The sequence below is a fragment of the Hypanus sabinus genome, chromosome 8 (genome assembly GCF_030144855.1).
Source record: "Hypanus sabinus isolate sHypSab1 chromosome 8, sHypSab1.hap1, whole genome shotgun sequence".
NCBI lineage: Eukaryota > Metazoa > Chordata > Chondrichthyes > Myliobatiformes > Dasyatidae > Hypanus > Hypanus sabinus.
The window spans coordinates 84,905,223-84,920,343 of NC_082713.1; the positions used below are offsets into that span (position 1 = coordinate 84,905,223).

The window sequence follows — 15,121 nt, forward strand, 5'->3', positions numbered from 1 at the left end:
TTATAGACATCCCTCTTTTTCTGAACCAAATTTCTAATATCCCTTGAAAACCATGGTGCTCTCAAACCTTTAACCTTTCCTTTCACCCTAACAGGAACATAAAGATTCTGTACCCTCATAATTTCACCCTTAAATGACCTCCATTTCTCTATTACATCCTTCCCATAAAACAACTTGACCCAATCCACTCTCTCTAAATCCCTTCGCATCCCCTCAAAGTTAGCCTTTCTCCAATCAAAAATCTCAACACTAGGTCCAGTCCCATCCTTCTCCATAATTATATTGAAGCTAATGCTATTGTGATCACTGGACCCGAAGTGCTCCCCAACACATACATCTTGTCAGCTGACCTATCGCATTCCCTAACAGGAGATCCAACACTGCCCCATCTCTGGTCGGTACCTATGTATTGTTGCAAAAAACTATCCTGCACACATTTCACAAACTCTAAACCATCCAGCCCTTTTACAGAATGAGCTTCCCAGTCTATGTGTGGAAAATTAAAATCTCCCACAATCACCACCAAATTATATTCAGTTTTGTTTATATAATCTAGGGAACTAAATTTCTAGCCAGTGTTTATGCTTTTTCTCCTTTTGCACTGTTTAGTCTAACCTCATCAGTGTTTTATTCTTTATCTTTGATGGGTCTAAATCTGGGAATTCCTTACCCAATAGTATTGTGGGAGCAACTTAACTAGAAGGGCTTCAGTACAAGACCACAGCTCATTACCACCTTCTTGCTGATAGATATGAAAAATCAATAAAGGCCAGTCATATGATTGACATGTGAATCATGAAAAATGAATCAATAAGTAAATAATGGCTCTGAGTTTTGCTAGCATATTTTAATGAAGCTCCAATTTTATTCTGACCATAAGTGAATTACGACTTTAGCCACTGATGCAGTGTACTGTGAAGTCTTCCGTGGATTAATTTAAACTGATAAAATTCTAAGCAGTGGATTAGAGCCAAAGGACCTTTATTCATATAAAATTATTTAGTCACATCAAGTTTGCATTTACAGTTATGACAGTGACTGCTGGAGAAAGCTCCATAACAATGCTTCAGATTCAGTTTGTGGCCTAGAATTTTGAGAAGCAGCTGTGGGTGAAAAGAACCTGTCAATCTATACTTAACTTTTCTCCCAACTGAAAGAATATGCTCTCACCAATGAATTATCCTGGTGATCTTAAAAAATTCTGTAGTTTTGTCCAGTCTTCTGAATTATAAGCTTTGAAAATCCTTGCCTAAATTTTTACACTTTCCTGCCCATCTCTCTTTTTTTATAAGATGCTCCTTAAAACCATCCAAACCTTCTTGGTTTCGTGATAATTTTGATTGAATCTTATTCTTGAGAAGTTTTCAAGATGGTGAGATCGTGTATGTGCACGGTGTTGTAAATATAATGCTGCAGAATACGTTTATCTGGCTGAGCAGAGGCCATCTTGAATTTGTGGCAATTGTTTCCAGATTTTAGGGGTTTATCCAAATCTTATGTTTTATTAAGTGAATAAATTATTAAGGAGGTGGGATTTTGAACAATACAAAACAGAATATTTGTTCTGCCTCTTGAATCCTTGTGTAGCATATTGAGATCACTTTGCACGCAATTTAAGCTCTGCAGATAAATACAGTATTAAACTATTGATATTCTGGTGATCCTGGTGCGGCTTCCCCTACATCGGTGTGACCCAATGCAGACTGGGAGACTGCTTTGTTGAGCACCTTTGCACTCTGCCCTGCAAAACTCAAGATCTGCCTGTCGCTACCTATTTCAATTTGACTTCCCATTCCCATTCTGACTTGTTGGTCCATTGCCTCCTCTATGGCCATGATAAGGCCAAAGTTGGAGGAACAACATCTCATATTCCATCTGGGTAGCCTCCAATCTGATGGCACGAGCACTGATTTCTCTAACTCCACCCCCCCACCCTCAACTTCTCTCTTTCCATTCCTTATTCTGGTTGCCTCTTATCATCTGCCCATCGCCTCCATCTGGCACCTGTCGTGTTTTCCTTTCTTCCGTGTTTCACTGTCCTGTCCTAATGATTACTTAATCATCCCTTTATCTCTTCCACTTATCTCCTCCCAGCTTCTTACGACATTTCCCCTCTCTGCACCCACCCACACGTCTTCTCTCTTATCTGCTCTCACTACCAGCTACCAGCTTGTACTCCTTTTCCTCTCCCCACCTAATTCTTGTTTATGCCCCTTTCCTATCTAATCCTGATGAAGGGTCTCAGTCTGAAATGTTGACTGCTTATTCCACTCTGTAGATGCTGCCTGACTTGCTGAGTTCCTCCAGCATTTTGTAAGTATTGCTGAAGATTTCCAGCATCTGCAGAATCTTGTGTGTTGTTACTCTAACATGATCATAAATTCTTATTTTATTAAGAAGACAGAACAGGTTTCTTGAGATTTTGCAATCTCACTCATGACCATTCTAGTTGATATTCCTGCCTGCACACTTTTTTCATAGTTTTGCACTTTGAGAGTCCTCTTTGAATTATATACATACTGTACTTCAATCCTTAAATCATTCCTAAAATCAGGTGACCAGAATTGGTCTCAAAACTGCAGTAATAACCAAATCAATGTTTAATATCAAAATCGACCAAAATTCTAATTTTGTTCTTGGTACCTTTTGCTTTTGAGTCCCAGAATTATATTTTTGTATTATCTACTTTCTCAGTTTCTTCTATCATTTTCAAAGATCTGTGCATGTGTATAGCTAGGCAATCCCTTTTAGAATTGGACCTTTTGTGTTATTCTTCTCACCAAAAATATATCAGTTTGGACTTCTCGGCATTAAAAGTTTATATGCCTATCCCTTTCACAAGGTATGTCTTGAAGTCTGTCAGTATTCTCTACTTCTAAATTATTTACTGTGCTTTTCCTTAGAAGCTCAAATCATAGGTGCTATGAGGCTTCTTTCTAAATGTTGCTTCACTTGATGCAACAGTATCACTTTGCTTGTTTTGAAATATTGAACGACAAAGTACCTCAACAGTACAGAAATTCTTCCCCTTTGGTGTGTTTTTCTTTCAACAGACTTGCTATCATTCAAATTCCCCATGATCACTTCCATGGTTCTACATTCTTGTAATGTCTCCCTGGACTTGCTCTTTGCATTCCATACAACAACCAGTGACATAATAGTAATGTACTGTATCTCAACTTTGACCAATATATTCCAGATGTAGTTGTTTCTGGGTACCTTGCAATGCTCTTTTTAAGTGCATTTTATTATTTGTGATAACATTACTTTGTGTGTGAGTTGTAGGTACTGTTTTGTAAACGTTGGTCCGAAGGGACGCAGTTTCATTTGGTGGTATACGTGTATACAGTTGAATGACAAGAAACTTGAACATTTAAGACCATTGCTGACCAGCCTCTCCATCCCTTACTTCTAATCTTGACATTTCCTTACCTTTACTTAGCTTTAAGAATATTTAAAACCCAATCTTGTCCTCATTCATGAAACATGAACACAGGCAGTTTGGTTGTCCCAAGCCATGGCATAATCAAGCGTACACTTAGACTAATTCTCTACTAAACCAATCTTCTGCCTGCTTTCCCATCAGGTACTCCCAGGGTTGCTTTAAACTGTGTTGTTGTTAACTAGAATGAAAATACGTTGTGACTGTACCTATAGCTCACCAAACTTAGCATGTTGTTTCTCACAATTCCACATCACGGTGCTAAATCTTCTTTAATAATAATGACAAGCTGCTTCATTCTTGTACAGAATTATATGGATCCCACTTCACCCAGAACCAGCCCAGATGACCCAAGAAACTAGAGCCTCCCTTCTTACACAATCTCTTCAGTTACACACTAACTTGTTTTATCCATTTATCCATTCACCATAATTAACCAGTAGTCATCTAGATATTACTAGTGCTTAAGGTATGTGTTTTAACCTCTTCCTAGCTCTCTAAAATCCCCTTGAAGGATTTTGTCCTCCTTTTACTTAATGAGCCATGATCCCAGGCTAATTCTCCTTGCATTCTTGCACCATCCTTCCCAGGCATGTAAACTCCTTTGGGCTGCGTTGCAGTCACTCTGTGACATCTTTGTACCTGCCAGCAGAAAGCCACCTTCTTGCGCTGGAAAATTCCTTTCAGTTTCCCCAAAAAGCAAGAATCATAACTTTCTACTCTAGTTACTGTATTTGCAAGCTTCCTCTTTCTTCAAGTCTGTAGTTTTGTGAACATGGCAAGTTTTACATTTGCTGGCCTTGATTGGACACAGCATCAAAGGTTATGGGAGAAGGCTGAGGAGGGGAGAAAAGGATCGGCCAGGATGGAACAGACTCAATGGGCCAAATGACCTAATTCTGATCCTGTGTCTTACGGTCTTACGAAACACAGCAGTTACAGCACACAGCACTACAGGTGCATCTCGTCTCACACCTTTGATCTGATTCCATTGATCAGTCTAGTCATCCAAATTGCTGTCATGCTTTGTATGCTTGAATGCTAAACTTATCTCAGAATTTTAATAAAATTAGGTGATTGAAATTGCTTTACAAATCTGACTGCAACTAAAAGTTATTTATTCAGATTTTCAGATGATAATTTTGAGATTAATAACAGGAGCAGACTCAGTCACTTTGAATAGATTTTCCAGTCCTTGGCAAGTAACATGAAAGTTTACTGCACTTCTAGTGGATAGTATTGATTTCTAGATGTGAATCACTGATATGAATTAAAAACTGTATGGCTAGCAACAACCAATGCAGAACACTTAATCAACACTTATGTCACTTCAAGAGGCATACATTGCTTCCATGCTTAAATCCATTTCTTATTGATTCCCAATGATATGGTTGTATATTAATGTTTTAAGCTAGAACTATAGTAATTACTGCAGAACTTTGTGAAGGCTTATTCCAAATCCAATTGCACCATGCTATAAGACTCTTTTTATTTTAAATCAGGGAGTCTAGTAAAGCATTTTTTTCTAAATTCTGAAATTTAAATTTATGTACTCTCAGTTCTACATGGAATCTGTTTTTAGCTCTTATTAATTCCGTCTGTTATTTTTACCTATGTATTCTTTTAAATCTGGCAGCGTCTATAGGAACTCATTGACAGCATTATGGTGATACAAATTATATCCCCATGTCGTTTGTAAGTATCCAGATTTACAGCTTAAAAATGACATCTTCAATAAATATGAAGCAACTGGCAGATGGTTCTTCTACTGAAGAACACATTCAGAACAAGTTCATCGGTCCTGAAGCAGAGTCTTAAGTTGAATTATTATTCACATTGTTAACAAAGTTCGGTGAGCTATAGGTACAAACAGTCACAACATATTTTCAAGCTGAACTATAGTGTGTGGAATGGGCTGCCAGCAATGGTGGTGTGTTGGATATGATAGTGTCTTTCAAGAGACTTTTAGATAGGTACATGGAGCTTAGTAAAATAGAGGGCTATAGGTAAGCCTAGTAAGGTAGGGACATGTTCAGCACAACTTCGTGGGCCGAAGGGCCTGTATTGTGCTGTAGGTTTTCTGTTTCTGTTGACCATCCCTTAAGCCTTCGTGTATGCCGCTGACCTGCTGAGTTTCCCCAGCAGTGTTTTTACTCTAGATTATGGATTTTGTAATCCCTTGTGTCTCAGTGTTCATTGGTCTTTCTAAATGAATATAACTGAGATGATATCAAAATATACTTTCAATATTCGCTGCATTAAATCACCACTACTTTGAGATTAGAAATCTTTATTTGATTCTTTTGCTGGTGTGAAGGGAATAATACTGATTTTGAACTTTCCAACCATTGCTCAAGCCAGTGATTTGAATTGATGGAAGTTTCACCTCGCAGGCTGTTAGAGCTTGCCTACCTTTACTTTTGTTGAACATTACTCATTTGTTGGAAATGGGCAGTTTGTTAGATTGACATATATTGCCCATGTCCAGCTTTCTTGTTTACTTACATTGCTGTGCATTTCCATAGAATTTTTGGATATTAAGTTAAGAATTTCTTTGAGAATAATTTATGGTCACCCTTTTAACTTTAGGAATTGAGTCAGTAATGAACTATAGGGAGTAATTCAGGTGGGTGCTAATTGGTCGGCGTAGACATCGGCCAAACAGCCTATTTTTAATGCTGTGTGACTGACTTATTGGGTAAAGAATCTGTTTTATTTTCCTCATGGATATGTTAAAGGACAATTTGATAGACATTTGATGAATTTTACAGTTGCTAGCTTTGCTTTCAATTCTTTTCAAAGAAAAACTGACTTCAAATTCTGCAATTACTGCATTGATTCATGTGGGATTACTCCCCTAGCAACATTTTAAAATTGTAAAGCTAGCTACTCATCATTCAAACTGGACTTCAGGTCTAACAGTAATGAGGCAAAACTAAAATCAGTTTACAACAGAGTACAGAAAATACACATTAAGCGGGAAGTAGTTAAGATAAAGATGTGAAAGTACATCTTGAGGGCAAGGAAAGGCATGCATTAGCTACTTTTGACAGCAGAGGGATGCACGTTAAGAGAATATGAAGGGTTTGAAGGAAAAGTCAAAATGAGGAATTGTGAAATAAAATTTCCAGGGAACATAAAATTGCAAAATATTTTCAGATAACAATAATTTAAGAAAGTGGATGACAATGGGAACTAAATGAGTCAAAAGATAGATGACAATAGAGAAATATAATGTCATAATTTGAGGTTAAATGATGAGGTGAATTTAAGATGGAGAAGGTAGACATGTTAAATAATAAAATCATGGTCCAAATAAGTTTATGATGAAAATGTACAAGAGGCATTACTACACAGTAGCAAATGAACCAGAATTGGCAGATTAATATCACTGGCATATATCATGAAATTTGTTGTTATGTGACAGCAATACATAATAAAAACTGTAAATGACAATAAGACATATTAAAAAAGTTAAGTTTAAATAGGTAGTGCAGAAAGAGGAAAAAAAATTAGTGAGGTGGCATTCATGAGTTCAGTGTCCATTCAGAAATTTGATGGTAGAGGAGAAGTAGTAATTTCTAAATTGTTGAGTGTGTGTCTTCAGGCTCCTGTACCTCCTACCTGATTGTAGCAATAAGAAGAGGGCTTGTCCTGAGTGATGGGGGTCCTTAATGATGGATGCTGCCTTTTTGAGGCATCACTTCTTGAAAATGTCCTGGATGCTGGTAGTGCCCATGATGGAGCTGACTACCTTTTAAACTTTCTGCAGCTTATTTTGATCTTGTGCTGTTTCTCTCTTCCCTCGATGAGGACTGGTATGTGTTCCTTCATCTTACCATTTCTGAAGTCCGTAATAAATTCCTTGGTCTTACTGATGATGCGTACAAGGTTGTTGCTGTGACACCACTCAACCTGCTGATCTATCTTGCTCCTGACTGCCTTCTTGTCACCATCTGAAATTCTGCCAACAATAGTTGTATCATCATTAAATTTATAGGAGGTATTTGAGCTGTGCCTAACCACGCAGTCACGGGTGGGGAGAGAGAGAGAGAGAGAGAGTAGAACAGTGGATATCACTGAGGTGCAGCAGCATCATCAGCAAGGTGGAGATGTTATTTCTGATCTACACAGACTGAGGAGTCAAAAATCCCATTACAGACAGAGGCCTGGGCTTTGGAAATTTTTGATCAGAATGGTAGGGGAGAAAATCCAGGAATCTGAGATGCAAAGGGACTTAGACATGTTAACTTGCAGGTTGAGTTGGTGGTGAGGAAGGCAAATGCCATGTTAGCATTCATTTCAAGAGGTCTAGAATAAATGAGCAGGGATGTGATGCTGAGGCTTTATAAGGCACTGGTGAGGCCTCACTTTGAATATTGTGAACAGTTTTGGGCCCCTCATCTCAGAAAAGGTGTGCTGGCATTGGAGAGGGTCCAGAGGAGGTTCAGTAGGATGATTCTAGGAATGAAAGGGTTCTCATATGAGAAACGTTTGATGGCTCTGGGTCTGTACTCATTGGAATTCAGAAGGATGGGGGGGGGGGTGGGGTCTCATTGAAAAATTTTGAACGTTGAAAGGCCTAGACAGATTAAATGTGGAAAGGGTGTTTCCCATGGTGGGAGAGTCTAGAACAAGAGGGCACAGCTTCAGGATAGAGGGGCACCCTTTCAAAACAGATGCGGAGAAATTTATTTAGCCAAAGGTGGTGAATTTGTGGAATTTGTTGCCACATACAGCTGAGGAGGCCAGGTCGTTAGATGTATTTAAGGCAGAGATTGATAGGTTCTTTATTGGACGTGGCATCAAAGGTTATGGGGAGAAGGTCAGGAACTGAGGTTTAGGAGATAGAAGAAAAAGTTCAGGAGGTAGACTCTGCTCTCATGCCCAATGGTCTTAGGGTCTATTTCCATCAGACCTGCTCGCACAAGTTGCCACCGGAAGAAATGTAACACCTATATTTAGGGGGGGGGGGGAGAACAATTAAGAACTGGAGATTAGTTTGGTTATGCTTGGTAATTGGTAAAATAGTTTCATTCTTGCCTAAGGGGAAATGATAGAAACAAGGAGCATGAAGATGAATAGCTAGTGTTCAAAACAATTGTATGATTTGAACAACCTTATAGATTGTCTTGCTCCAGGAGTAAAGGGAGAGAATAGGTAGTGATAAGTAAATTCCATCCAGTGTTCTATATCTTTAAATGACCTTCATTAATGTATTTTATAATATTCAAATTAATAAGGTCAGAGAGTTCAGAGGCAAGAGCTAAGTAGCAGACCTGGGATTGCTGGCTGTCAAAGTGTTATTCTTTCACAGTTGGAGGATGGGTCATAATGGTACCTCTACAGTTCAAAATTTATAATTTAAACTCTGGAATTAAAAAGAACTTCCAAATTCGCAGGTGATGCTAATTACTTATCACATCGGAGACGGAAGTGATTTATACTTAGCGGGTCAGGTTTTTAGATTATGATTGTTTTTTGGTAAAGTGGATGGAGTGAAAATGTTACCGCCTTGCAGAAGGCATAACAATAAGCCTTCAATATGAAGCAGTCCTATGTAACCACAAGGAAGATTCTGGCTTCAGTTCCTTGGATTCTTTCCATGTCATTTGTCATTACTAAGTCAGATATACAGTGCCTTCTAAGCTGATGCCAATGCATTGGGTTGGGATTAATTCATGTGTTATATTAACTAATTCAGAATTTAAAAATCACCTCAGCATTTATTCATATTAAGTAATTGTATATTTGCTTCCCTTTTGTTCAAGCTAACCTCATGGACTATGACTTACCCCAAGAAACTTTTCAAGTTAAAATTAATTAATCTGAACAGTTTGGGAATGCTTTTATGATTACAGGATCTTAGAAAATTGATCTGGTATATATGCTTGACAAATACCTATTTTTAAATATCATTATATAAACATGCTAGTTCTGCTGAATCAGATGCCTTTCAAATTCCTGGAAATCGACCAGGTGTAATTCAAAGAAAACTGTACTAAAAAAAATTGTACTTGTGTTGACTTTTAAGATCTTCATTTCTACCTCATTCCCCCATCAAATTTCTGAATGGCTCACGAACTCTCGCACATTATTCCTTTTTCCTTTGCACTATTTTTAATTTGTTGTAGATTTTTTAAGCACTACACTGCTGCCACAAAACAACAAAATCCACATCATATATGACTTGATAATAAATCCGATTCTGATTTCCTTGCATGTGTTAGCAGTTATGGAAGCATGCAAAGTAGAAATCGTGTATGCTGTTTGGTATTTCGGGCCTGCTTCAGTATTCAGAGCAATCATGGCTGATCCTCTCTCAAAACCACTTTACTGTTTTCCCAGACTCTTTGATGCATTTTGTCTAGAAAGCTATCCGCTTCCTTTAAATATATTCCACAATTTAGCCTCCATCACCTATGGTAGAGAATTCTACAAGTTCACTGATTGAAGAAATTTTAATATGTTACTGTGTAGCCTGAAATTGTGACCACTTCCTCTTGACAGCGCAACCAGAGAAATTATCTCTCGCCAGTCCTGTTTCAATAAAATTCGGCTTATTCTTGTAACTCTAGTAAATAAAGGTCTAATTGTCCTAAACACCCACACAACGGTCCTGCTATTGCAGGAGTCTGTTGAACCTCCACTGCAGGCCTATGATGCACCGATCTTTTTTTTTCTTGCAATGGGACTAAAGCTTCATTAATAAACCACATGTGGTTTCACCAAGGATCTGTGAAACCATAACAGTGCATCGTTACTCCTATACTCAAAATCTCTTCCAGGAGGCCTTTATATAGTATGTTACAACCATAAGAGATGCTGCAGATGCTGGAAATATTGAGCAGAACACACGGAATGCTAGAGGAACTCAGCAAGCAGATATGGAGAGGAATAAACAATCTTGATGAAGGGTTTTGGCCTGAAACATTGACTGTATATTCCCTTCCATAGATATTGCCTTTTTTATGTCAGTGTTTAACAATGTATCACCATTTCAGTGATACTCTGCTCTTCAATTGTTTTCCAATGATAATTCCCATTTATCCACATTATACTAAATCTGGTATGTACAGTGGATTCCAGTTAATTGATCCATCAGTTAATCAGCTGTTTATTTGGGACAACTCTTAAAGACCAAAAACAAGTTGAGAAAATAGTCAGGATTCCTTTTGTTTATTTGGGACACTACGCTGCTTAATTGGGGCAGGAGACTGTTAACAGACATTTTCTAACTAGTGTGCACATCATGTGGCTGTTGAACACTATACCATGCTTGGAGCGAACAGTTGATAGTGTTACTTGCATGTTTGTGTTCAAAAAAACAATAATTTTTATCACTGCTAGTTGGCGAATAATAAACAGCAAGACAATTCAGAACTGTTTTGCTCATTGCAGTTTCAAGCAGTTTCAAGGCTTGGAGATGCCAGAAACAACTTCAACAAATTAGAAACTACGAGGATTTGAAGGGTTCGACAAGAATGTTATTATGAAAATGAAGATTTGGAGAATGCAATCGTCAAAAGCACTGTTTGAAGGCTGTCCGCTATCTGCACGAGGTGTCTGCACTGATTTTGTTCATCTACAGTCAACTTAAAAAAAACCTGTCTCAGTGTACGCTGAATGAATTCCCCATCAGTGACTGTTAAGAACTAATACATAGTTTTATAGTACTGTGGTAGTCTTCTAATTGACTCTGTATTTCATTTAATTGTGTAGTTTGCTACTCAGTTAAATGGTAGATTGTCTTTTTTTTAATATACCTTTTTAAATATTTCCATGAACGGCTAATTGGGGCTGTGTAATGTACTAGTCCCAATGTGTCCCAAATAATGGGAATACTGTACTCAGCATTTTCCCACTAGTTATTTAAATTGCTTTGGAGTTGGTTTCCATTCTTCTTAAAATTTTCAGTCTTATGTTTTCTGTTTCCTCAATTCATGTAACACTATGAAAAGTGGGGCCCAAATACTGATCTCTGCAGTATTCCACTAATCACTATCTGTAGCTTTGGGTAAAGTCCTATTAATTTTTTTGGTTATTTCTGATATCCATTTTAATCCACTTGAGAAAATTCCTTGCAGTTCCATGTGCTTTAATGTTGTACCTTCTGGTTCTGTATTATTTATACCTTGAGATATATTTGGTAACTAAAGTTTTTTTTAAATAATTGAAGGTTTAAAAAAAAGTTTTCAATCTTAAATCTAAACGGGCTATATTTTAATTTCTGAATTGCTATAGAGTCATAGAACAAAATAGTTGGCCGAACACATCCAAGCTGACAAAGTTGCCTAATTGAACTAGTCCCATTGGTATGCATTTAGCCTTTATTCTTTTAAACTTTACCTATTCATGTACCTATCCAAATGTCATTTAAATGTCATAATAATGTTCACCTCCATTACTTCATCAGTTATCTTTTTCCATCTACACACCACTGTGGAAAACATTACTTATGAGATCCCTTTTAAATATTTCCCTGTTCACCTTTATCATATACCTTGAGTTCTGGATTCCCCTACCCTAGGGAAAAAATTGTGGCTATTCATCTTGCATAGGAGGTCACCTCTTGGCCTCCTGTGTTCCAAGGAAAAAAACCAGAACTATCCAGATGGTCCTTGTCACTCAAAACCTCCAGTCCTAGTAATATCCTTGTTTTTTTTAATCCTTTCTGGTTTACTGATCGAACCACAAGAATTGTACACAGTACTCCAAATGTAGCCTAACCAATATCTTATACAGCAACACGACATTCCAATTCCTGTACTCTGTGCCAAGCACTTTCTACTCCACCCTGTGTACCTATGACACTACTTTCAAGGCACTATGTTTTAAAAGACTCCCAGGGGCCTCTATGTTTATTATGCAAGATCTGCCCTAGATTGTCCTACCAAAATGGTAATTATTTGAATTAAACTCTATATGCTATCCCTTGGCCCAGGAATGCAGTTGATTAAGATCCTATTGTAATTCAATGTTCACTAGCTCACCAATTTTAATGTATTTTGCCAGCTTACTATTGCCACCTACATTCTCATCCAAATTACTAATATAAAAGATGAACAACAGTGCACCCAACACCAATCCCTGCAGCATAGTGCAGGTCATTAGCTTCCTCTACCATCACTCTGTTCCTATCATCAAGCCAATTGTGTATCCCTTTGGTTACATCGATGTGATCTAACCATCACAGTCAGCCTACCTTGTCAAAGACTTTGCCGAAGTCTACATGTGTGATATCTACTATGTTGTCCTCTCTATTTGATCACCTTTTCAAAACAAAATCTCAATCAATCCCATGCATAAACGGGAGTAAAAATCCATATACTTGGATCTCTGGGTGCCAAGAAGAAAGGATATCCATGTAAAAAAATGAGAGACTGCAGATGCTGGAAATTTGAAGCAATACAAACTGCTGGGGAAACTCAGCAGGTTAGTCAGCATCAATGGTGGGAAATGAACAGTTTACGTTTTGGGCCAATATCCTTCATTAGGACCTGATGGAGGGTCTCCGCCTTAACTGTTAACAAACAAGATGGAGAGATGGGGATCTGGAGATGCTGGAAATCCAAGCAATGCATGCAATGCTGGAGGAACTCAGCAGGCCAGGCAGCATCTATGGAAAGAAGTATAGTTGACGTATTGGGCTGAGGATCTGCCAGAGGGTCTCGGCCCAAAATGTTGACTGTATTTTCTTTCATAGATGCTGAGGCCTGCTGAGTTCCTCCAGCATTTTGTGTGTGTTTCTAAGTGTTAACTGTTCTTTTTCCTCCATTGATGCTGCCCTCAGTATTTTGTGTGTAGCTAAGGGTATATATTTTGTTAAAACCAAAAAGATTGGGATTGATTTGGTTGTGCCAATGTTTTACAGGAGCTGGTATATGTTACGGCAGGGTTCTGTTTCTGAGAGCTCTTGGTAACTCTAAACAGTTCGCAAGTTGGAAATACGATTGTGAATCAAGTTCCCACACAGCCAAAGATGCCTGAAAAGGTGGGTTATCCCACAGTAATAGATATTCCAGAGAAGCATTTTAAATCTTGTTCTGTCATTTTTAATAATAAAAGCTGGTGTTAGAAAAGTTAATATCATGGATTAATAACATACTTGTATAGCATTTTACTGTAGATGAAGTTTTAAATATTATTGAAATTTTAAGAAGACTGCTGTTGGCTTGGGCAGCATGTCTCCGGATAGGATTTGCAAAGTTTGCTTTAATATGTTGACTAGCATGTATTCTTGAGTTTTGAAGTGGAAAATTTTCAACTATTATCAAGAGCAGTCACCTGCAAATCCATCCTTTCATTCCCTCAAATATTTATTTGTATATGAGTTATGAATTGCACATGAGTTGATGTTTGTAAGCTGTGGAGGTCTTGTGTCTTTTTAAGTAGTATATTCATAGAAGATTCTTGAGATTTATCAAGTAATTCATTATCCAGTAATTACTAGATAACAGAAATTATCCAGGAAATGGGTACCATGGTAGTGACGCTACTTTTAGTTTGAGGCATTCTGGAGTACGGAGTTCAATTCTGGTGCTGCTCTGTAAGGAGTCTCTGCATGCCCTCACTGTGGAATGCATGGGTTTTCCCCAGACGCTCCAGTTCCCTCCTACAGTCCAAAGGTGTACTGTGTAGGTTAATTAGTTATTGTAAATTGTCCAATGATTAGGCTAAATCAGAGTTGTGGGGTTGCAGGGGTGGTGTGGCTTAAAGGACCATAAGGGCCTACATACCTCCACTCTGTATCACTAAAAAAATAAATCATAACATGGGCAGGCATAATAAGCTTTACTGGAACCTTTGGGACCTCACCTGGATTTTGCATTAGTGGAATTACTGCTTGGTTTGCTGTCTGGTTGCAAATTAAAATTGTAATTGTGAGGTTTAGAAGCTCTTGCCTATTTGTTTACAGGATAAAAGATTCCATGGTGCTTTTTGAAGAAGGCAATTGGCTGTTATATCTAGACCAGAATTTAAATTAAACTATAAAATGCTTGCTTACCTCACTGATGTGAGACACTGCCATGCAGATAATTAATATCAACATGAGAAAGTCTTTACATGATTTCATAGAGTTCTGGCCATTTAAGATTATTTTCCATGTTTATATGTAAATTTATATAATGAGGTTTCTTTGTATGTGCTTTTGCAACAGGAAATTATATTCTCTTCTCAGGGCTGTAGAATCATCAGAAAGCAAAATGCTGCAGTGGCTAGAAATTGGAAAGAAAATCAGTTATGAGCAACTCACACAAAATGTTGGAAGGAACTCAGCAAGTCAGGCAGCATCCTTGGAGGGAAATAGGAAGTAGACACTTCGGGCTTGCTCCTGCCCTCTTCCTTTCTATGATTGGAAAAGAAGAGGGCAGAAGCAAGAATAAAAAGGTGGGGGGAGAAGGATGAATACAAACTGTGAAACCAGGTGAGGGGGAAAGGTGTGTTTGTTTTGTGTGTGTGTGCTTATGTGTGTTTTTGTGTGTGCGTGGGTAGAGAGATGAAGTAAGAAGCTGGAAAATGATGAGTGGAAGAGGTAACAGGCAGAAGAATAAGGAATCTGAAAGGAGAGGATAGTAAACCATGGAAGAAAGGGAATGAGGAGAAGCACAAGGGAGGTGACTGGCAGGTGAGAAAAAGAGAAAGGCTAGTAGGAGAACCAGATTGGGGAATGAAAAA

The 15,121-nt window shown here is 38.0% G+C and overlaps 1 protein-coding gene across 9 annotated transcripts in view; it reads left to right on the forward strand.

Annotated features, from left to right (window-relative positions):
• The window catches only part of hdx (highly divergent homeobox), a 153,722-nt gene that overhangs the window by 22,177 nt on the left and 116,424 nt on the right, over window positions 1-15,121 (forward strand). For 5 of the 9 annotated variants that reach the window (XM_059977461.1, XM_059977452.1, XM_059977453.1 and 2 more), the window contains exon 2: window positions 13,317-13,436. The exons of 2 other annotated variants lie outside the window; for them this stretch is intronic. In XM_059977461.1, coding sequence (XP_059833444.1) covers window positions 13,425-13,436 — 12 coding nt within the window. In that variant the 5' untranslated portion in view covers window positions 13,317-13,424. Of the gene's footprint in view, window positions 1-10,843; window positions 11,005-13,316; window positions 13,437-15,121 lie in introns of those variants that run through there. 2 more of the 9 variants (XM_059977454.1, XM_059977457.1) reach the window with 1 other exon arrangement.